The 24127-nt window shown below is 30.9% G+C and overlaps 2 protein-coding genes across 3 annotated transcripts in view; one reads left to right on the top strand and one right to left on the bottom strand.

The window, feature by feature from the left end:
• Nucleotides 1-24127, top strand: part of LOC129949726 (tetraspanin-6-like) — a 332660-nt gene that overhangs the window by 270802 nt on the left and 37731 nt on the right. The window lies entirely within an intron of this gene.
• The window catches only part of LOC129949716 (ATP-binding cassette sub-family G member 1), a 41899-nt gene that overhangs the window by 1357 nt on the left and 16415 nt on the right, over nt 1-24127 (bottom strand). The window contains exons 1-7 of one of the 2 annotated variants that reach the window (XM_056061346.1): nt 23698-23844; nt 11472-11767; nt 3749-3866; nt 3506-3695; nt 3260-3405; nt 2946-3184; nt 61-320 (exon numbers count right to left, since the gene is read on the bottom strand). In XM_056061346.1, coding sequence (XP_055917321.1) covers nt 61-320; nt 2946-3184; nt 3260-3405; nt 3506-3695; nt 3749-3866; nt 11472-11676 — 1158 coding nt within the window. In that variant the 5' untranslated portion in view covers nt 11677-11767; nt 23698-23844. Of the gene's footprint in view, nt 1-60; nt 321-2945; nt 3185-3259; nt 3406-3505; nt 3696-3748; nt 3867-11471; nt 11768-23697; nt 23845-24127 lie in introns of those variants that run through there. The other variant, XM_056061345.1, reaches the window with a different exon arrangement.

The raw sequence follows: 24127 nt of genomic DNA, 5'->3' as shown, positions 1-24127 counted from the left end.
AAAAGAAATTAACGAAAATAATGATGATTTCTGAAATTTGGAAATATACAAATGTCTTACTTTATCTCGCCACATTTGTATAAGCATTCGGTGTAAGAGCAATCTAAATTGTAATATCCACGAACATTTGGACTTAAGAAGTTTCGGATTAATTTCTTCTTCAAATTCTTCCACAGACTTGATTTGGTCATGGGAATCTGTGATAGATGTTGTATTATAATCAAAATCTGGTGTCCATTTTGAACATTTGCCATTTTCAACAGCTGCAACCATTTTCTCATAATAATCATTGCCATATTCTCGACCAGCTACTTCAATTACTGTAAAGATTTGTTAAGATCAAATTGGTAGTTAGTAATTAATGAAAAACTATTGATGATGTAACGTATACGCCATAGTGTACTAATTTAAGTTATAAGTTAATTTTTTGTTCAATCAAATACGAATTAAATGAACTTGGCTTTCTTTTGACAAGACAAGTTTTAATTTTTAAAATATAAAGGCAAATCTAGTTTTCTTATAGTGCAGCAAAAATAGTAACAAATTTTCCTTTGAAAGGGGATAGCGCCCGAAAAAAACTGGATCCGTAGGTTGGATAACGGCAGTTTCATGGACGACGCTGCCTTGGAAATCCGCTTTTGTAGATGGATTAAATTTAATAGAAAGATATTGAAATTCAGAAAATATATGTACTTTAAACTGAGTCAGATTTCAAAACATCGATGACATAGGGAACACCACACACCTACCCTTAAACCTAAAGAAGATGAAGAGCTCTACCATATTTCCAATTAAAACTTTCGAAGTTTTACCGGTAACTTCAATTGCAAAAAGAGCTTCTACTATAATCGTCAGCAATAACTCGGGAAATTAAGTTGTGTATTGAACATTGTACAGAGTACGAATTCATAAACGAATCGAATATCAGATTCGAATCGGATTGGCTTTCGAAACGCATTACAGAGTAGAGCTCCTGGGTTTTCGTTAACATTACAGATTAACACTCACAATTTCGATCCTTTAAATCGAACTTTATCCTAATAACTGCTGGCCGAGAAAGTGCTTTACCACAAACAAAACAGTGCCATTAGTCTTGCGAACTGTGACTGAAACACTTCAACTTTTTTTGTGCCTTTCAATGTATAACTTGAAAAATAAGAGCTGTGCAAATAGATGGCTATTTAATATAAAACTCCTTATTGAAAAACGCTTTATAATAATTCACCAAAAACTTATTTTTCAAGAAAATTACCTAAAATTGAAAAAAAGTTATTCAGATTTCCTTTTCACCTACATTTGTATGGATTTATTAATTTTGAAAATTGGACAGATTGTACTTGCCATACCACAGAAAAATGCTCAATTTTTGAACTTCTATTTTGACAACAAATTTAATTTGTATAACTTAAGAACGATCAGCTGAAAAATCTACAATCGACCAAATCTTCACTCTACGCCAAATCCTGGAAAAGATCCAAGAAATTAACATCGAAACACACCATCTTTAGACAAGAACGAACTATACAGTGCCATGTTGAGTTTTAGTATCCCCACCAAACTGATACGACTTATCAGGTTGACGCTTGAAAATGCTCGTTGATGCGTCAAAATTGGAAGAGACTCGACCGAAACCTTCGAAACCACCAGAGGACTTCGACAAGGCGATGCGCTGTCATGTAGCTGCTTCAATATTGTTCTTGAAAGAGTGGTGCGCAGCAGTTGAGGAATAAGGTCTTATCGCAAAGTACCAAAGAGACATTGTACAAAACATTAATCATCCCAGTCTTGCGGTATGGTGCATATACCCAACCCCATGGGCGGATGAATAATGTCTTGGTATTTTCGAGAGGAAGGCTCTGCGTACGATCTATGGTCCGGTTTGTATCGACAGGCAAAATAACATCTGACGGAGAAGATTTTTTAAAAATGCGTGTACAACGCTTAAGATAACCAGAGCATGTCGAGCGAATGAACATCGGAGCTCCAGCCCGTAAGGTATTCAACGCCAAGCCTGAGGGAACAAGAAGCAGAGGCAGGCCTCATCTCCGGTGGTGTGATCAAGTTGAAGCCAACTCACGTCAACTTGGTATTCGAAACTGGAGGCAGCAAGCTAGAGATCGAGTAAGCTGGCGAAAGTTACTACTTGAGGCCCAAGAGCACAAGAACGAATTAAATTATAGAACTTATATCAAAAATGTAGAGAATCAGAACTGTTATGAGTTCCACCGAAAAAATGTTATTTCGCTCGAATTTCAATTTTTTATAATTTCACCTAAACGAAATTTTGCTTCCGATAAAAAATCGGATTCCGGAAGGCCTTTAGAAAAATATTTAAACATTTCAGTCTTGAAGAAGGGTTAAATTTCTAACGAAAGAGTAACCTGTAGAAATGATACTATAAGAAATAAAACTTACAGAAATCAAGCTTACAGTAAATACAAATTAAAATGAATTATTTCCTGATGGAGACTTGTTCGTTTAAAACTTAAAAGTGTTGCCTAATAACTTATTTTCTTGGACTATTGCAAGTTTACCTTGTCTAAAAACTCTAGTCGAAGTTTTTACCCTATAGTCTACATAAATCATGTAAGTATACCAAAACGCAAAGTACGTCCTTCCTAACATTTATCTAATTGAGTAATGAGATGCAACAATTAAACTGCATTAACAAAATAATCAAGATATATTTCTTACATTTACTGCACATAAACCAATTCCGGTCATAAGGTTCTCTATTTTGAGTTAACTATACAGAAAAAGTTGTATCAAAGTTCTTTTATAGGTTATCAATAAATTATTGCTTTTTAAATGCATTTCAACATATCAACGTTTCGATCAAGTTTCACACGATCTCACGATACAAACTTTTTTTTACATCAGTTAAAAATGTTACTTTACTAGTTTATTATTATTTTTTTTCTTATAAAGATTGAGACTATACTTACTAAAATCAGCTGGATTATAAGTTAGCGGGCAAGAAAGTCCAATAGCATTCATAAATGGCACTATATTATGTGTTGTACCCTGATAAGCACACTGACCGTCTGCAAGGACGTACACCTTGTCAAACATTTGAAAAAGTTTAGCAGATGGTGTATGAATTGTACAGATAATTGTTCGTCCAGAGTGTGCTATTCGTCTCAAAAGTGAGATGCATTGGGAACTTGATAAATCATCAAGACCGCTACAAGAGTAAAATTAAAATGAAGATTAGAAGATACAATGATGTTTGAATTATTTATAATGTATGTATACTTACGTTGTTGGTTCATCTAGAAATATAACAGGTGGATTGTTGACGAGTTCTAGAGCTATCGATAGACGTTTTTTTTCTCCTCCCGATAGACCCTCACACATTGTGCGTCCTGACTTATTTAATCGCAACATGCAGAGAATCTCATCGATCTGGTGAAGAAATGTTGTATAAGTTTATAGTCGATTTGTTAATTTATGAAATGCATTTTTTAAGAATTGTTTAGAATTCAATTTCAATCTTTTTAATTACCATTTCCATTTTTTGTGATATGGGTAACTCATTGCCAAGCTTAAGGTGTGCTGCTAATATCATAGCTTCTTGTACTGTACAATGTGGGTCGAGGACTTCGTTTTGCATAATATAACGAGACATTCGTCGAAAAAGCTTTGCTTGTCGGGGCCGACGATTGACATTGATTTGACCAGTTGCTGTTGAAGCACTGCAAAAGAAAATTGTTTAGATCAATAAATTATTATTGATTGGTTGACTTACTTGTAACCAGCTAAAACATTTAGAAGTGTTGTTTTGCCACAACCTGATGGACCCAGGACAGCTGTTAGCTCATTTGATCTAAATTCGCCATTGATTCCACGAAGAATTAATTTACTTCCTTAAAAAAGATAAAAACAAAAGTTAAATAACTTGTTTATGGTAAATGCAAGTATTAATACCGTGCTCAAAAGGTAAATGCTCTTAAGTTGACTTAAGTGGTTTTAGTCATTTATTCTTTTTTTATATATTCTCTCTAGAAACTATTTTTCTTTTTTTATCCCTGTTGATTAATCTTTTAAAACAAGAAAGTTATGAACTTTTGTAAACAATCTTAAGTTTATTCTGTAGGGTTTTGTAAAAGGTAGAACAACTTAAGTAGAGGGTGATTCGTCGTATATATCAATTTTATTTTATATATCAGATAATATAGGTATAAATGATTTTGGTAAAATACCTTAATTTGTTTCTATGTTCGATAATAATGAAAAAAGTATGTCAACTTAAAATATTTTACGACAAAGCTTTTCTTGTCATTTCTTATATTGACTTAAGATGTTTTACCATATCTAATATTGGAAAAAAAGAATAAAAATAAAAACACAATTACGGTTTAACCGACTCTAAGAATATCTTAGGATACCTTAGTAAATTAAAAACTGTAAAAGTTGTTTTGGAAAAAGCACTTAATTAAAAAAAAAAACATTAATAAATGTGATGCATACTCCACTTATCAAAATTTAATTTTACTATTTAAATTATTGTTTATATAAAGACAAAACTACTGAAAACTGTATCTTCATATCCTTCTTAATTTTTGTAAACAAAGTTTGAAAATTAAAAATCCACTTTCTGAAAAACTATAATAATAGACTTAAGACTTAAAACTTTTGAACACAGAAAAGGTTTTCCAATAATATTTTTCATTTTGAATGCCCCGATATTTGGGCAGCTGACATATGAAATATGAAAAGTAAAACATAAGCCATTACTAAAAAACAGTCACATTTTGCAAAAGTTAAGTACTTTTATGGAAAAGTTAAAACAATCGATTTAAGAACTAAAGGATGGAACTTTTGAAATTATCGAGAAAATACAGCCGAAAATGGATGGATTAAAAATTTAATGTTGCTGTTGCTCTAGCCATTTTTTTTTATTTGGATACTATGGTTTGTCATTGCTAGTTTCTTAAATACCACATCCCCTTCTTTACAATAAAATAAACATCCATTGACTCCTGTTAAAAAAAATGCAATTTTAAAATTAAACCTCTTATTGGAAAACCCTATAGGTGTAACGCAACATTATTGTGACTAATTAAAATCAATTGAATATAACTACCTTGGCTGTCACTGAAACAATTTTAGAATGTTATGCCTTTTTTTTATTTAATTTAATTAATGCAAATACGACCTAATTTTGTACCTTCTCATAGGAAAAAAAAAACTTTATTCTAGAATAATAATAAAACTACATGATGGAGAATGTTTCTATATAAGTAATTAACTTAACTTTGAAGAAAAAACGACTTTTAAATAATTATAAAGTTTATGATTAACCGAATTGCAATTAAATGTGTCATCGTAACAATTTGTATTTTCTTTAAAACAACACCTGACAGAAATATCATGATCTGACATTTGTAGATAGGTCATATTTTTTAGATGATTTTAAATTGTATTCAATTTTCTTATTAACTTCAAATGAGTTTTATGAATCTATTTATTATAACAGTCAATTAAGGCGCAGTTTTAATTAAACATGTTATTTTTAATCCTTTTGAAAACGTTTTTAACTCAAGAGTTCATTATTATTATCATTATTTTTTTAATGAGAATTGTAATTCATTTTATATTGGTTATAATTTAATTTATTAGGTTTTAGTATTAGCAGGCAGAAACGGAAGTTATCAGTGTTTGTTCGCATACGGCGAAAAATGGTCAAAAATTGTACCACTTGGTTGGAATTCATTCGAGCTAGCCATGGCCAAAATCGTTTTTTAAACATAATGGCAAATCTTTTTTTATACAAATATATTCTTGGTCATAACACTAAGCATTTTTGGTGGTGATGTCGAATCATTAACTTTAACATTAACGATGAACATTTAAAAATTACAGGAAATCGAGATACTAAAAATATTTAAACTTAATTTAAAAAAAAGGAATTCAATATTGTAAAATGATAGCGAAATGTATTGACAAAAAAAAAATAACTTCGTGAATTTACAATTACCGAAAAAAAGTCTACGTACGACACCAGTTTTTTTAAGAAGTTCAACCTGTGCTGACCAAAAACTCAAATCTTGGTCCTAGTTGTATTTTTCAGCCTTATAAGGGTACAAAACTAAGGGCTAATATTTTGACAGATTGGCTTCGATATTAAGCTTCACTCTTCGACTTTTTTTTTTTAACTTAACGCTAGCTTAACATTTTTTTTTTTTTTTTGCAGTTCTTGTTATCAGTTTTCAACCTTAATTCATGTGGGCCCTAAGGCCCACATAAAAGCTCTTTAATGTACAAGAACTAACAATTTTGATTTTATTAACTTCCCATAGGAAGTTATTTGACTTAAAATTACAAGGGACGGGGAATTCGGACTCAAAAGGGGAAAAAGTAAAGGGTAGCAGCGTTGCAGTGACGAAGAATTCTGGCCATTGGTTCAAAGTGCCCGTAATTAGTGCGGTGATGAGGGATATAGAAAAGGGAAACAGATCGTAGATTTCGAGGGTTGGTGTTAAGATGAATATTACTCAGGAGTGCCGGGGAATCTATATTGCCCATTAACAATTGGTGAGCGTTTTTGCGTCTAATATATAAGCGCTGCAAACCTATCAGTTTAAGTCGATCGGCATAAGGAGGCAAGTTGGATGTATCATCCCAAGGGAGGCCACGTAAGGCAAATCGAACGAAACGTCTTTGAACATTTTCAATTCTAAGTGAATGGTTTTCATAAAATGGAGACCATACTTGGCATGCATATTCAAGATGAGGACGGACAAGGGAAATGTAAAGCGCTTTAGTTACATAGGGGTTAGAAAATTCTTTTAACCATCTTTAATAAAACCGAGAGATCTATTAGCTTTATTAATAATTTGGTCAAAATGGGAATGCAAATTTAGGTGCGTGTCACACATAATACCAAGATCTCTAATAGAATCGACTACGTTGACGGCGTCATTAAGGAAGTAGTATACTCTATGAGATGGGATTTGTTTGCGCGAAAAGGTCATTTGTTTACATTTACCTACATTTAACTCTAGGAAATTATGCATGCACCATACAAAAAAGATATTAAGATCATTTTGTAAAAGTAAGGAATCAGATGGAGTAGAGATACTCTTAACAATTTTCTTATCATCCGCAAACATTAGGATATCTGAGTTTTTTTAATTTAAGACAGACATCGTTAACAGATAAGACGAAGAGAAGGGGGCCAAGGTGACTACCTTGTGGGACTCCTAAAGTTCATGTATAGGACTGGAGACTGAATTACGGAAAAGGACTCTATAAGTTCTATTCGCAAGATAGGAGCTTATCCAGTTTATAAATATAGATGGAAAGCCTAGAGCTCTTAGTTTGAGATAAATTATGTTATGGGATTTTTTGTCAAAGGCTTTGCTGTAATCAGTGTATACAACATCAACTTCTTTGCCATTCTCAAGGGCTGACAAAACTTTGGATATAAATTCAATTAAGTTAGTCGTAGTGGATCTACCTTTAAGAAAACCATGTTGAGCGGGGGAGAATAAAGGCTTGCAATGGAAATAAACGGAATCATAAACTAAGCTTTCAAAAAGTTTTGGAATGCATGAAAGTTTAGCAATAGGTCTATAATTGTTAATTTCAGTTTTATTGCCTTGTTTATGAATGGGAAATATAAATGAATCTTTCCATATATGAGGAAACATACCTTGGGAAAGAGAGAGTTCAAAGAGTGCAGTAAGAGGCTTTGACAGAGAATGCATACATTTTTTTAGAACAACTGATGGAACGCCATCAGGACCAGAGCTAAAGTTTTCTTTGAGGCTTACGATTTTGGCAAGTACCATTTCTTCAATTATTGTAAACGATGAAAGGGAGGTTTGAGTACAACCATCTAAATAACTAAAGTAGTGTGGATCAGGATCATGCAGATGTTCAGTATACGATTTGCTAAAGTAATAAGCAAATAGATTTGATATGGTTGTTGGATCAGAGGAGATTATGTTGGAGAAACTCATTGAAGGTGGAAACCCATCAGATTTTCGTTTGACATTTATAAACTTGAAAAATTTCCTTGCATCAGAAAGAGGGTTATTTTCCATTTGGTTAAGGTATTGGTTATAAAGGGATTCCCTTAATTCAGAAAAAGAATTATGGGCGAGAAGATAGTTGTTGTGATCAGTAACAGATTTGGACTGTAAAAAGATCTTAAAAAGCTTGTTACGGGTATTTCTTAGGCTACGGAGCTCTCTGTTGTACCAAGGGGGAGCAGTGGTGAAATCTTTTCTACGAGAGAACGGTACTGATTCTTCAATACAGTACGAAAGAATCAAATAAAACCAATTTGTAAGGGACTCAACTGTTAAGTGGAGGGAACTTAATTCAAAGTCGGCTGAGCTTAGAAGATTGTTAAGTTTGGAGAAATCAGCCTTACGAAAATCATAACAGTAATTTTCCATTTCAAAAAAGTTGTTTTTAATTTCAAAGGGGAAGGAGAGATTAAGGGGAGGATGATAGCGATCCAAGGTTGAGAGAAGGTGAGGGCTCGGGGAGACAACACAGTTAGCACAATCAGATGAGAATATGAGATCGAGGTGTCTCCCCATAAAGTTTGCTACTCCATTTAGTTGAAAAAGACCACAATCAGACAGACGATCAATGAACAGCGATTCAGATTCAGAAGATATGTTAGTAGGAAAGGAGGATGTCTGATCATCTGAGGTGGACCAATTGAGATGGGGAAGATTAAAGTCTCCAAGAACGATGATTAAATCATTAGGTTGCACTAGTTCAAGCAGATAATCAATGACATTAACAGCGGCTTGGTATGCTTTAATTTGTTGGGCTGGTCGAATATAACAACAAAGGACAAGAAGACAAAACTTAGGGAGTGTAACCTTAGCTGATACACCTTCAAATTCGATTGAAGTGGGAATACGGAGTAATGAACTTTCAAAATTACTAGTGATAGCTAAAAGCACACCACGACCGTGTGTATTACTCGCATATTCAACGACATCCATTCGATAGATGGAATAGTCGTTAGTGAAAAGTTCAGTACTAAGGATATCAGGTGTGAGGTTGGTTTCGGTAAGGGCAAAGATGTCATAAGGAAGGTTTTGGGAGTTATTAAAGACGGCAGAAGTTTTTGACCTTAACCCTCTTACATTTTGATAGTAAAGGCTAAGACATTTAGGTTTAGTGGTCTTTGGGTTAGGAGCGATAGTATTTCTTCATATCTGCACGGGATTTTTGTATATGAGATAGTCGTTTTGAAGAGATAAACGACGCAAAAGAGGTTAGGTCTTCTCTCACTTTTTAAGGAGAAATTTCAAGGCCATCATGAAATTTCAAGAATATTTCCATAAGTGCATCACGTTTGGTAGGGAGGCCTTCTTGGGAGATTAAAACCTTAATTGTTGTATTTGTTTTACCTTCAAAGCAAACAGAATCTGGTTTGTTGTGCAGGAAAGCTAGGTAAAGACTAACATTATTGTAGATTTTGTGGTCTCTAAGACGGGACATAACATACCGATCATTAGTATTGGCCTCAGATCAATGTTTATGTTTAATTAACTTAGTTTTAAAAGAAACTCGTTTGGATGGAGGCTTTACAGATGTAGGAGAAGTTTTCCGTTTAAGGGACGAAAGTTGGTTAGAGAGAGAAAAGTTTGGAAAGATTTGTATTTTAAGAGTCCAGTCAGTTTCAATATTTTTTTTGGGATTAGGTTTCGGATTAGATTTGGGATTAGGTTTGGGAATAGGTTTGGAATTAGGTTTGGATTTGTTAGACTTAATTAAATTATTATTGCTACTCATTCTGGAAAGCCGCATTTGAACAATTCGTAAACTTAAATGCCATTGAGAATGGATGGGAGAATTTTAAATGGCAGATGCGAAAAACTGACTTTATTGTTGCTACTATACTTGAAGAGAAATGGCAGCATATTGCTTCTGCTGAAGTCAAAAATTTAGTAAAATGCACATTTAGTGTGCATACTTTTGCCACTATACTTTTTTAAGTTAATGGTCTTAAAAAGTTATGCTTCTTTTTGTATTATCAAAAAAAAAAAAAACAGTGTAAATGTAACTGCAGTATCAATCTTATTTACCTTTGTTTGAAAGCGACCAAACAGTAAGAAAAGTGGTCTTACGTAGACTTTTATTAGTCACTGTACATAGCCTTAAAATGTCTGGTAAAATAATTGTCCTTAAAAATTTACAGTGATTTTGAATTAAGGCAACCAAAAACTTTCAGCAAGGTATAATTATAATTTCGAAGACAAAATTATTTAAAAGAAAGTTAATACAAAAGCGGTTTGGGTCCATCTATATCTTATTTACAATAAGTGTCATTGATATGTCAAATTAAAGTAAATTTATAAGATGCAATACGAACGACTAGGTCTTTAACCTTTTAAACAAAAACTGCATTTGCATAAAATATTATCACATTTTTGTGTTTTACATTACTCTTGTTGTGAAGTCAGTGTGGGATTCCGAGTCTAGACCTCAATAAATTCTTAAACATTATATTATATTGTATTTTAATAAACAATGCAAAAAAACTGGATTTATGAAGTTGGATTAGTATTGTTTTCAATTAAATATAATTCCATAGTGCTGTGACACGACAATAGAACTTGTCCTTGCATCGTAACAAAACTTAGAACCAGATTCTTAAAGACACTTTTTGTTTTAATTGTTATTGAAAGGTTTGTGTTAGGTGGTTGATTTATTAGATTTATATGCAAATGTGGACATCAGAATTAAGAAACAAATAATTAAATTAGAAATGTTTCATTGAACTTCCAGGAATACAAAATTTCATGATTTCGTCCAAGAATGAAACAATATTTCTGTAAAAATCGCAGAAATTGAGTATAGCGTTGCATTAACTTACATTTGACAAATGATTTTTTAGATATTTTTTCCAGGTTACTTTTAAGTTGTTTATTTACTTGTAAATGTAATTTTTGAGTAGAAATAAAAACGCAATGTGTGACCATATCGATATTTCTCTAAACAAACTATCACCTTTCAAGTATTTTGGGAAAAATTTAAAAATCATTTAATTTCAAACATCTGCTGAAAGTTTTTGTTGCAATCCAAATTTAGGATTTACTTTATGGGATATACAAAGGACGATGAAAGGAATTTTGCACAAAAATAATATTTGTGAGTAATGTTTTCGAAGTGCCTAAGAATTGTAAATGCCTTCTTTTAAACATACTCCACTCAAACTTAGTTATGCCAACTATCAACTTCATGCAAAGTAGAACCACACAATATTGACAAAAATAAACCACTACAAAATATGGGAGCACTAGGGCGTATGTGCACTTTTTATTTTATTATATACTGATGAAACAAATTTTATATCTAACATCCCCGAAAACATGGCTGTCACTTGTTAAATTCTCTATTTCCCCAAGAACATTGCTTTAATATTTTGATTTTTGCTCAACTTGATTCTAGCTAAAATAAAACTGTTTGAATTATATGATTTATTCTATATTTACCTTTAGTTAAATCTGGAACTGAATAATTCAAATCACGAAACTCCAAATTAACGGGTGGCCAGCTAGGAAGATACTTCAAACCAACTTTCTCTTTGAGTTCTTGTGATTCTACACTGATCTCATTTATATCCGAGTTTGACGTATTTTGATGAGAACAGCAACTACTTGTTGCAGTTTTCTTATTTGTTGTCATAGTTTTAATCATATTGTATCAATTTTTGTATTAATTAGAAGTTGGTTTTGTTAAAACAGTAGGTGTTTTATTTTATCAGCATTGATTTTCCATTTTACTTCATCTGGAAAAAGAAAATTTAAAAAATAATAAAAGTTAATTATTTCCTTACAAAATGTGCATAAACATAATTTTCAACATTGTCTTCGACTTAGACACGACATCATAATCAGATATCTTGAATTATGTCTAAGATTTTTTGTGAAGCTTAGACTTTGAGAAAAAATAAGATTGCAATATCCGATATATTCATCATGCAGCAACAATCTAGGTATATTCATTTTTAGTTGAGTTGTTATAAGGCCCTATATTCATCAGGGTAGCAGCAAAAAGTGCATTAACCCAAGTATCTTTATGCGATATGAGATTTATCTTCTTGGTGTGCTACTTACGAGAGCAAGAACCGCAACACAATGGATATTATGGAGATAAATTATTGTGTGGTACCCACACAATGCACTTCGAGAAAAAAAATCATAAAAGTGGTAAATATTGTCGTGTATAATGATTTATTAACATAAGACAACAATAGTTTTATAGGATGCGAATGTTTTATTAAAATTTGAAACCACCAATAGGTTTTTTTTATTGAAACATCAATTTAGGCAAATTTGATTGAGCAATCTTACACCGGCACAATTTCGACAAGAAAAAAAGGCCAAAACAATATTCGACAGAGATGCGATCAAGAAAATACAACATCATATCATCATAGAAAGTTGTTTGAAATATCATTTTAAAGTCAGCCAGATTCGATTCCTAATAATAAAAACAAAACACACAGTTTCTTATAACTATTTGGTGATTTGAGAAGACTTTTTGTACAGTGTATTAAAATGAAGTTGAATTTCCATGGGTATAGATGAAAGTTGCAGTAGCCTTATTTGTATGCCTTTTATGAAATAAAATGCTTCACTTTAGGTTCAAACTTATCGTTTGCCATAGTTCATAGATTACCGCAAATATTCCATTAGTCATTGTAAGTTAATCTGTGGTTCGACACCACCAAACAAATTGTAGCAATTCTACAGAGTTGACTCATGATATGAATACTGACAATTAAGACCTTTCTATAAGCACAAAAATAGCAGAGTGACAAATTTCAATCTTAACACTCAATTTATGAAATTTCCGAGGGTTTGAAATAATTTTTTTAGAATGAATTTATGAGTAATACCAAAAACTCTCTACGAACTTGTCAAATGAATGACCAAACTGCCAATGTCAAGAAGATAACTGTAATTAGAACAGAAGTACCCGTGGAATGAGGGTTAAGAAAAAAACATGGAAAAAGAAAAAAAAGGACAACAAGTTTTAAGTAGTTTATAGGTAGAATAGGTAGTTTAAGTTAGTTTTAAGTTTTATTTTAAGAACCTAATTTTAAGTAGTTTTTAAGTAAAAATAAAAAAAGATATTCAAATTAGTTTTTTTTTTATTTTCTAATAAACAAAAATAAATTAAATGAATTACAGTAAAAGAGATCTTAGGGCCGAAAAGCATTAGTATTAAGTGTTATATTTTAACTCAAAGTCTCCGAATGGGACCAGTAAGTTAGTTCTAAGTTATGGTTAATAAGCGTAGTTTTATAAATATTTGTCTAGCTTTAAGATAGTTTTTAGAATAAATTAATAAAAAAGAATTTAAAAAAACGGAGTTCGACTGTCATGTCAGAGGTCTTGGGTTCGATCCCTGTGCCACCTAAAGTTTTTATTTACGGCTTCTGCCTTTTGCAAGGAATTGACAAATTCTCCAAGAGTAATTCTTGTCATGAAAAAGTGCTTTCTCAGATTAGCCGTTCGGATTGGGCATGTTAACTGTAGGTCCCCTCCATCCCTGCAATTACTCGCACACAGGAATGGTTGAGAGTTGTTAGTCACTAGGCCCTTGTTCTCTACGGACTGTTGTGCTACCTAATTTATTTTTTGTATAAGAACATTTTTACTACTACCATAGTTTAGGAATTAAGAACGAAAGAAATTAATTTAATTTTTTGTTTACTAATTTATAAGTCTGTGTAGCACCTATAGTACTGTTCGACAAAATTACATTGTTTTGTTCTGCTGTACAAACAAATAAATGTTCTGATTTCAGAATTAAAATGTTTCTACCACAAACACAACATATCCCTTACAAATAAATTATATTATAATAAAGTAAAAATCCTCTATGGTTTTGAATAATTCGTTTTAGAGTTAATCTAAATGTTGATTCCAATTCAAACTCTGATTCAAGCTCAAATTCAGGAATATCCGTTCTTTTCAATATACGAGTTGTGTTTAAAAAGTAAATTTCGTGGGTCTGGAGAGTCCAAAAGTCGATTTTTTTTTATTGTGTTGGTATACATGCCCCTAAAGTATGATGCAATTTTCAGATATATTCACTGTTTACTTTGTCTGTGGTAGTTGGTAAGTTTCGACGTAATTCTTTGAGCTCGGCGATTTTTGCTTGTTTAAACAATGAAAGAATTCAAGAGACCAAAAAACATTCGCATGGACATCGCTCAGGATCATGTTGAACGACTATCCAAGTTTGCTTGAAAGGGTCATAACTGGTGATAAAAATTGGGTGTATCGTCCACCTGGAAGCGAAAAAAGCACGTCAATTTCTACCAAATGTGAAGGTTTTGCTTACTGTTTTCTTCGATTATAATGGCACAGTGCATTAAGAGTTCTTACCACAAGATCGTAAGGTTAATAAGGAGTAATACCTTGAAGTTATGAGACGTTTGCGTGAAGCAATTTGAAAAAAAAAAACGCTCAGATTGCACCACAATCTGGTGTTGCTTGTTCGTTATTTTTTTACTAAAAACAATAATGTAGTCATGCCCCAACCACCATATTCTCCAGATATGGCTACGTGTGACTTTTACCTGTTTCCAAAGATGAAGACACTAATGAAAAGACGGCATTTTTCCTCGATTGAATAAATAAAGGCCGAAAAATCGCACGAACCAATAATGTTATCGACTGGAATTAAATCATACATAATTGGTATAATTTAAAAGAAATTAACAAACTGTATTTTAACATCAAATAGAAAGTTATTGTAATTTTCCGATTTCTCAAATTGAAAATTTTGACAGTTTAAGACCCCTTAAATTCAAATAAATTTTGTTTCACAGATAATAACTCAGAAAGATGAAAAAAGAACTTTGAGTTTAATATTTATTACTTACTATAGCAATTAAAAAAATATGTTGGTTCTGATACCAAACAAGCATGATTTTGAAAAAAAAAATCAATTAACTGTGTTTTTTGTAAAAAAAAATGGAAAAAATCATGAGTCGAATAGAATATTTGATGAAAAAATAATGATTTTACCTTAAAAATAAATTTTATGCAACGAAGAATGACGTTTTTCGCCATCTGTTAAAATTTTGAGAAAAATCTTATAGACAATTTTTTTTACAAAAATAAAAGAAAAAAAAATTCTCAAAATTTGGTAAAGCATGATTTTCGACTCAAATATCTTTTTAAAAATAAAAGTTTTGGCTTCAAACAAATTTTATTTTGAAAAAAATATTGTTTTCAGCATTCATTAATTAATTTTATAAAAATCCAAAAGTTAGTAATGTTTACGGAAGATAAATGGTCTTAGAAAAATCCAATCTATTTTGTTTTACCATAGAAATAAAAACTTTAAAAAATGCTTCTAAAATTGGTAGAATTTGGTTTTTGACTAAGAATCTCATTAACAAAAACAGATTTGGAAATCTAACTTAATTTATGTAAAACATTGTTGTTTACTTTAAGTAAATTTCTTAGAAAAAAAAAGAAAACAAATTTAAAAGAAGTGAAAAACAAAAAAAATTGATAAGAAACGGATTTCGAAGCAAGTATTAGGAGAACAAATAAAAACATTGTCTTAAAATTTTGAATCTCACACAAAATTATGAATATTTTGTTAAAGTTTTAGAGAAATCAACAGGCGGGTTATCAGTGTGGACAGTATCCCAGCATTTCTTTTAATGCAAAAATAAAGAGGCTGAGATGTGGGCCGCACTGAAAACTTCCCATTGCGTCAGTAGACTTGTCTTGCTTCAAAGTTTGTAGGTTTTCGTGATGGATTAAAAAAGTTTTCAGTTGAATTATTCTTAAAAATTTTGAAATTACCAACAATATTTTTAATATAAAGAAATAGTTTAGTTTTAAAATATAGTTTTGTTAAATTGTTTTTTAGTCGAAATCAAATTCTTACTAATTTAAGTAGCATTTCTTAATTTTTTACACATTGGATGAATGAAATTAATTTGAGAGATATCAAGAACCGAAAATCAATTTTTACGAAATTTGCGTACGGACTGTTGCATTTTTATAAAATAATACTTAATATTAAAAACATTATTTTCTGTGGAAAAAAAGTTTCAAGACAATATTTTTAATTTTTGAAAAGCTATTTCAGTCAAAAGTAAATTTTTACCAAGTTTTAGTATTGTTTTTTTTTTTATAAAGTTTTGATTTTTCGTAAAAAAACTGACAGTTCGATTTTTCTCAAAATTTTACTGAATTTTGATAGCAATATTTCTTAAAAGATAAAAGTATTTTAAAGCCCATATCTCAAAGTTTTGAAAAGATATTTGAGTCGAAAATAAATTTTTACCAAGTAATGTTTTTTTTTTAGGTTTTTATAAAACTTTACCAGATGTTAAAACGTTATTTTTCATTGCACAAAATAGTTTTGGAGTTAAAATCATTTTGCATTCGTAAAATTTTAGAAGTGACACATTTTTTTCAGTTTTTTGGTTTAAAAAAAAATGCTTTATTTAATTTTTTTCAAAAAATATATTTGTTTGGTATCATGTTACAATGCATTACCATTTAATATTTAAGTCTCTAGTGTTGTTGGTTTGTAAGATATTTAAAATTGTCCCTTTTTTTAACTGCTATGGTAGAAAAAAACACCCACGCAATTTTCATGAGAGCCCTTTCTGCATGTTTCTGCCTTATTATCTGTATAACAACATTTATTTGAAGTCGATATTTCATTTTGTTCTTAAGCTATGGATAACGAAAACTTCGCGAAAGTACGGACGTACGAACGTACATACGTAAACACGCACTCATAAACATCTTCCTAAAAATCTTTTATTTCGACCCTAGTACCTTGAAACGTCGAGAACTGTCAAAATTTTCAATTTGACAAATCGGACCCATTACAATAACTTCCTATGGGAAGTTAAAAAAGGAATGAATGTGTATAAATTGTTTGCAGATATTAATAACCACAAAAAAAAATTTTGAAATAAATAAAAGGTTTCTAATTAAACACCACAATTTTATTATTTTAAGTAAGAACAAAAGAGATAAACCTTACTAAGAACACACAAATAATGAAACTAACTAAGATTCCGATTTATTTTTTTATTTTAAAAAAATCAACTTTTTACGAGAAAGATCTATTCCTGACAACTTTGCCTTAACATCATATATGTAGATAAACACTACTCTAAAGTTTAAATTTTGTTGTCTTAATCACTTTTTTTTTCCTAAAAAAGTCAATATTATTAGTCATTGTACGTCAGAAACATCATCACTTTTTTTTTAAATAATTGTTATCACACAAACTTTCGTTCATTAATAATAATTTGAATATTCCAAAATAATGTGTTTTTAAATAAAAGTTGAGTATTAATAATAAATGTATATGTTTATAGTTTAAGTAAGTTTATGATAAACAAAAAAAAAAAACATAAACAAGACATTTAATTAAATGAGAAGCTTGATTAAATTTAGATAGACAACTTATTCAGGTACTTAATAAAGATATTAATTATATTATGCTTTTTATGTTTACTATAGCTTAATTTATCATAAATCAGTTAATTACAATATTAAAAAGTATTGTTATTTTTTCAGATTTTTTTCAACAATAAATTAATTAAAGTAAATACGTTTTCATTATAATAAGTGAATATTTAATAATTATTAGAAATAACAAAGTTTCTAGCTAAAAAAAATTTGCTATACTATAGAACTAAACATCTGTAGGTAAGTTACATATATGTATAATTATTTTAAAACAAAAAACTTCCACCATCTAATGTTTCAATGGAAATGACGTTGAAACTGGATGCTGTTGTTTGAACTGGTTTCATATTATTTCAATCGTGAACCATTTATGGAACTCTCAAGGCTAAAGTTGTTTGATTTTTTGATCTTGAGATGCATAAAAGCAATTCTATGTCAGAGCCGGCCTTTCCTAGTTGTTGTTGTTGTTTTGTTAATCATCAGCATAAAATGTTGTATTTTCTCTATGACCATAAAGAATTTATGAAACAGGAACGCGTTAATGTTACTTTGTTTGCAGCTTCAAATTCTATCACGAGATGCTACATGAAGGCTTAACTTAGAACTTGGTGCATTCAAAGATCACATGACTTCTTTATATTTGATTGTGTACTTTATAAGAGGAACCTGGAACCTTATTTTACATATTTTAAATTTGTAGTCAAACTTCCTAGATAGAAACTTTTTAACTTTGTTGATACTTAAAGTCATACGATGTTTAACACTTAATTTTAAAGTAATTAGTAATTAGAAAACTAACTAAATGTTTTATTTTGATGTTAAAAAACGAGGCTTCAATGAATGATGATTTTATTATAAAGAGAAAGGTTGTTAATGGCAACAATGATAAACAATTACAGCCAAATAGATTCATGGCCAAATTTAAATAAATAAATATCTTCGTAAATTTCACGAATTTTATTAAAGGTCTTAAAAAGATTGTGGAGCATTGAAATAACCCTTTTTTCACGTCATTCCAAAGAAAACAGTCTAACTGTGTTGAATCATAGGATCTCGGAGTTGTTTGAGAAATAACAGGGTAAGAAAAAATATCTTGAAAAATTGCTATCGTTTCGTAAAAAACAAATAAATAAGGTGGAGCAACAGTCTGTTGAGAATAAGGGCCTAGTGACTTACAACTCTCAACCTTTCCTGAGGTTGAGTCATGTCAAGGATGGAGGGACCTAATGGGTGATATTAGAAAGCACTTTTCATGACAGAATTCCTTGCAAGGGGCAGTACCTACCAGCGAAAAAAAACTTTAGGTGGCACAGGCAGGGATTAAGCCCAAGACTTCTAGCATTACAGTCCTTGTCATTAACTATCATGCCAATATCACGCAACGGTTACCTACTATTGTTTCGTTGCATATGAATTTTTATTAAAGGTGTAGTTTTTAGTTGTTAAATGTAAAGAGTACTGAAAGACCTTGACATACACAAATCCGCTGGCCCGGATAGTATTCCCCCTATTGTTCTAAAGAGGTGTTCTTCAACGCTGGCAAAACCACTGCGTAAGCTTTTCCATCTGTCCTATTCGATAGGACCAGCCTGTCCCTAAAAAAGGCGAATCCTCCTCCCCCTCAAACTAAGGTCATGGAAACGGTGATTAATTTTTAGCTTAAGAAATATCTTGAAGAACGGAAGCTTCTTAATGACCGACAATATGCCTTTCGTAGCAATAGGTCCACTGGTGATCTCATGGTTCATCTTACCGAACAGTGGAACAAATCTTTACATCGTTTTGGAGAAAGTAAGATTATTCCACTTGATATTTCAAAAGCATTTGATAGAGTCTGGCACCAAGCTCTCTTATCGAAAATGCGTGCTTTTGGCATTTATGAATCTCTTTTTCGTTGGATTAGAAATTACCTTTCCAACCGTTCAATACAAGTTGTATTAGATGGTTACAAGTCTGAAATTCATAAAATAAATGCTGGTGTCCCCCAGGGCTCCGTTTTGTCTCCGACTCTCTTTCTTATATTCATTAACTATTTTGTCAGTCATTTCTAATCCATTAAACTGTTTCGCCGACGACAGTACCGTCAGCTTTTCATATTTGTTTCTAGATGTGGAACTTCAACGGCAGCGTATGATAAGCTCATTAAATTCTGATCTTGACAGCATGTGTGAAATCAAAAACCGTGTAGAATTTAATGGTTCGAAAACTCAATGCTGTCTCATGTCGTTAAAGCTTAACGCACCCCCCATGCCACTATCTATGAGTGGCACTTGCATCCAGGAAACCAATCAAATATCAGTGGGAATGAAAATGATCACATATTCGATATCGCCAAAAATGCTGCCAGGTGCTTAGAATTTCTCTGACGATGCAAGAAATTTTTGTTTCAACCCTTCTGATCTGGCTATAATCTACAAAGCTTTCATCCGTCCAATGCTTGATTAATTTCAATATCTGGACAGGTGCCCAAAACAAGTTTAATTCTTTTGGATAGAATTCAAAAAAGGGCTTTAAAAATGATAGGCGACAGAACTAAAATCGAAACATTTACATCGCTAGAACACCGCCGCAATGTTTCATGCCTTTCGTTGTTTTATAGATATTTTTACAAACAATGTTCTGTCGAATTAGCCAGTTGCATTCCACCCCTTAAACAATTCAGCCGTAATACTCGCTCTTCTAGGAATGCTCATCAGTTTACCCTTGAGCTCAATTTCGGGCGTACTGTCAAGTATAGAGATTCTTTCTTAAATCGCACATCGAGAATGTGGAATGCTTTGGCTAACTCTGTTTTTCCCCCCCATTTTGATGTTCAGTACTTTAAGACCAATGTGCACCGGTATCACCTTTTAAATCCTTCCATATTTTCCTAACGCTTGCACTGTGTTTAAAAGTGACAGCTTCCCAATTAGCCCGCTATTCAAAAAGAAAACTTTTATTACAAAACCTGCATTGACCTTAGATGTCAAATGCGGCCCTGTAGGTACTTAATCGAACTCAGAACATGTTAAATCCACAGAAGAAAAAAACCTATTATAAGCAGTTAACTGTAATAACATTCGCATTATAGGTTCTATCTGAAAGATGTGAATGCACCTTTGAATAATTTTCCTCGAGCAAAATGATTAAGAAAATGACTTCCGTCAAGAACTATGTAAACATAAAAAGATTCAACATTAACAACAACTATAAAAATCACAGTAATGGAAGTTAAATATTAAAATTCTGAACGGACATTGAACGTAACGCACTTTACCGATTACACATGTTTGAGTTTCACGTCATAAGATCTGCGTTTAAAGTCCGATAAGAGGCAATCGGTAGCCGGCCGGCTTTTTGTTTTATTATCCGATTCCCATTCATTAGCATTTTTATAAAATATTACTATGGTGATGGTTCATCTTCTCACACAAGTTCAGTACACAGGGAGGGTATATAAAGATATAAAAGCAAAAGTGACAATTTATTGTAGAAAATTAGTTTAATACACAAACGTGATACCGTGATTGTTCATCTTCTGTATCGAGTCGAAGTCTAGTCGAACTTTGCTATGGTAATAAATATCTTTTGTTTTTGTGAATTGGTTTTGTTTTACATTTACTAGAACTATTAATGTTGGCGTGCTGCTGATTCAAGTATTTAATTTTTTTTTGTCGTTAACCTATCCTATATACATACGTGATTCGAATAATGGAAGTTCAAACAAAAACGGTAAAATAAAGATATTCGTGTTTTTTTGAAGATACGTGATGACAACAAAAGATTTGTTTCCTTTTTTGTTTTTGTTGAAAAACGAAACTAAATAATATTCTTTTATACTCGTACTATTTATAAGTTTAATTATGTTCATTAAGTGGTTTCGAAGAGAGAGAGAGTTTTTTTTTAACATGAATATATAAAATTTTCCAATTTGAGTTTAAAAATATTTTGAATACTCTATAATAAACAGCGTATTAATTTTTACATGTCAATTTCGTAAATTATTGTCAAAATTTTAATGGGTCCGATTTATAGAATTGAAAAATTTGACATTTCTCGACGTTTCAACGTCCTTAGAGTCGAAATAGATTATTTAGTAACATGTCTATACGTGCGTGTGTACGCACTTTCGCGACGTTTTTTTCGTCGTCCATAGCTCAAGAACCAGAAGAGAAAATCTAAACAGAAAATTAACAAAAGTTAGTAAAAACGGTTTTAAACTCAAATATCTTTTCAAAACTTTGAGATACAGGCTTTAAGCAGCTTTTATATTTAAAAAAATATTGTTGTCAACATTCAGTAAAATTTTGAAAAAAATATAATTGACAGTTTATTTTTCAAAAAAAAAAAATTAAAAGAAAATTTAACAAAAGTTGGTAAAAAATAATTTTCAACACAAATACCTTTTTAAAAATTTGAGATTATGGCTTCTAACTAATTTTGACTTATAGAAATAATGTTTTCAACATTAAATACAATTTAAAAAAAAATCTATATGACAGTTTTTCTTACAAAAAATAATAACATAAACAGAAAATTAATAAAAGTTGGTAAAAATTCGTTTTAGACTCAAATATCTTTTCAAAACTTTGAGATATTGGCTTTAGGCAGCTTTTATCTTATAAAAAATATGGTTGATAACATTCAGTAAAATTTTGAGAAAAACTAATTAACACTTTTTTTTACAAAAAATAAAGATTAAAAAAAATCAATCAAAAATTAAAAATATTGTCTTGAAACTTTTTTTTACAGAAAATATTGTTTTCGGTATTCAGTACTTTTCTTATAAAAATCCAACATTCCGTTTTTTCATTAAAAAAATTAAATCTACAAAAAATAGTACGCAAATTTGGTAAAAATTGATGTTCGGTTCTTGATATCTCTCAAAATAATTTCATTCATCTAATTTTTAAAAATGTTAGAAATGCTCCTAAAATTGGTAAAGAATTGTTTTCGACTAAAAATCTATTTAACAAAACTAGATTTTGAAACTTAACTATTTCTTTATATGAAAAATATTGTTGGTAATTTTAAAATTTTTAAGAATAATTGAACTGACAACTTTTTTAACCCAACACGAAAACCTACAAACTATAAGCAAGACAAATCTGTTATTTTTAGACTTACACAAATAAAAAAAGAACGCCTAGCACAAGTTGGCTAAAAAAACCTTAGCTTCCAAATTTGCAGGTGTCCCAATGGTTTGGTTGGTCTGTAGGGGCCAGGATAGACAGCAGACGGACGGAATCGAAGGCCCCACTTTTTTCGACTTCTCTGCCACCATAGTGTCGTGTTTGGTTAAAATCTCGAGTTCGAAATTTGTTATGAACTCAAAACTTGCCATATGTAGATTTTATATGTCAAGAGTAAAACCATTGAATCAAAAACACAGTTCTGAAACCTATTATTTTGTAAAGTCTAAATTTTGAAAGTGAAATGAAAAACTTCTTGGTTGTTTTTGTATACTTTCAAATCTTTGGCAGCTATCACTTTTGAAGGGGTCATTTTTTAACATTTAAAATTTACTTTAAAAAAAGAACTATGAACTCTTCACCAACGCATTGAAGTTGCTAAATTTAGTAAAAAAAATGATACCAATTTTCAATCACAGTTCGAAAAACGAAGGCACAAGCAACGTGATCCCTTTGTCAGTGATGAGGCTATCCGAATTGTCGTTTTTGCAGCTCGGAAGATCCGAGAATGATTGTTGAAAATATCTTCACTGCAACTGAGCTGATAAATGATAACGTGCCAAACAATCGACGAAACAATGGTAATTTATCACGAAGTGTTGATCACAATTTGATTAGATCTGAATAAGTCAATTTTCTACGATCGATTTAAGGCCCTAAGTATGAAATTCATAAAGCAGCGAATCTTCAAATTAATTTTCGAAAGTTTATGAAAAAAAAGTAGTGCTGAAACTGCAGCTACGGCGGCCATTTTAATAAACACGAATTTTAAAAATTATGTTCTAATTCATTTGTGGGTTCAAATGATTTGAAGATCTCATACGTTTCTTATCTTCTTAAATTACAAACAATCGGTTCTATGTAAAGCTATGTTAGTACATACATAAAAACATGCGCTGGTTTTTAATTAAATAAAAACAAATTTTGTTGTTAATGATTTTTAAAAACGCCGACCTTATTGAAACAATTTTTTGTTTTCGTTATTAATTATTGTATTTACTCAAATTTATATATATTTAATTTCGAATCAAAGGCTTGACAAAAAAATTACTACTAAGCAACATATTCCAACTCACATATGTATTAGAATTAATAAAATTTATTTTAAAAAATTCACTTTCGAATGATTAGCTTTGTTCTGTTTCGATCTTTTTTTCTTAAACGTCTACACTTTGTGAGAATCAAAAACAAACAAAGTTAATCGAGACAAAATTTATTGCAATGAACTTAAATGCTGACTGATTCGTGCAATCTTGAAATAGTAGGTATATTACAACAAGTTTGTTTAAAGTAATTTTAAATGTCTCATTGTTGGGGTTAGATTAGTTTTTTTTTGTTGCTTGATTCTAAATTGATGTATTCTCCCTTTGAAATGATTAAGTGATCTGTGAATCATCAGAATATATTTTTGTGGAACATTAAAATATTGGAATAAAATAAAATTGATGAATTTATATAAGGGGTTTTATGACATTATTTTAGTTTTTTTTTAAACCTTTGACATTT

Source organism: Eupeodes corollae, chromosome 3 (genome assembly GCF_945859685.1).
Source record: "Eupeodes corollae chromosome 3, idEupCoro1.1, whole genome shotgun sequence".
Lineage (NCBI taxonomy): Eukaryota > Metazoa > Arthropoda > Insecta > Diptera > Syrphidae > Eupeodes > Eupeodes corollae.
The sequence above is the reverse complement of the archived record's forward strand: the minus strand, read 5'-3'. Positions and strand labels throughout refer to the sequence as shown.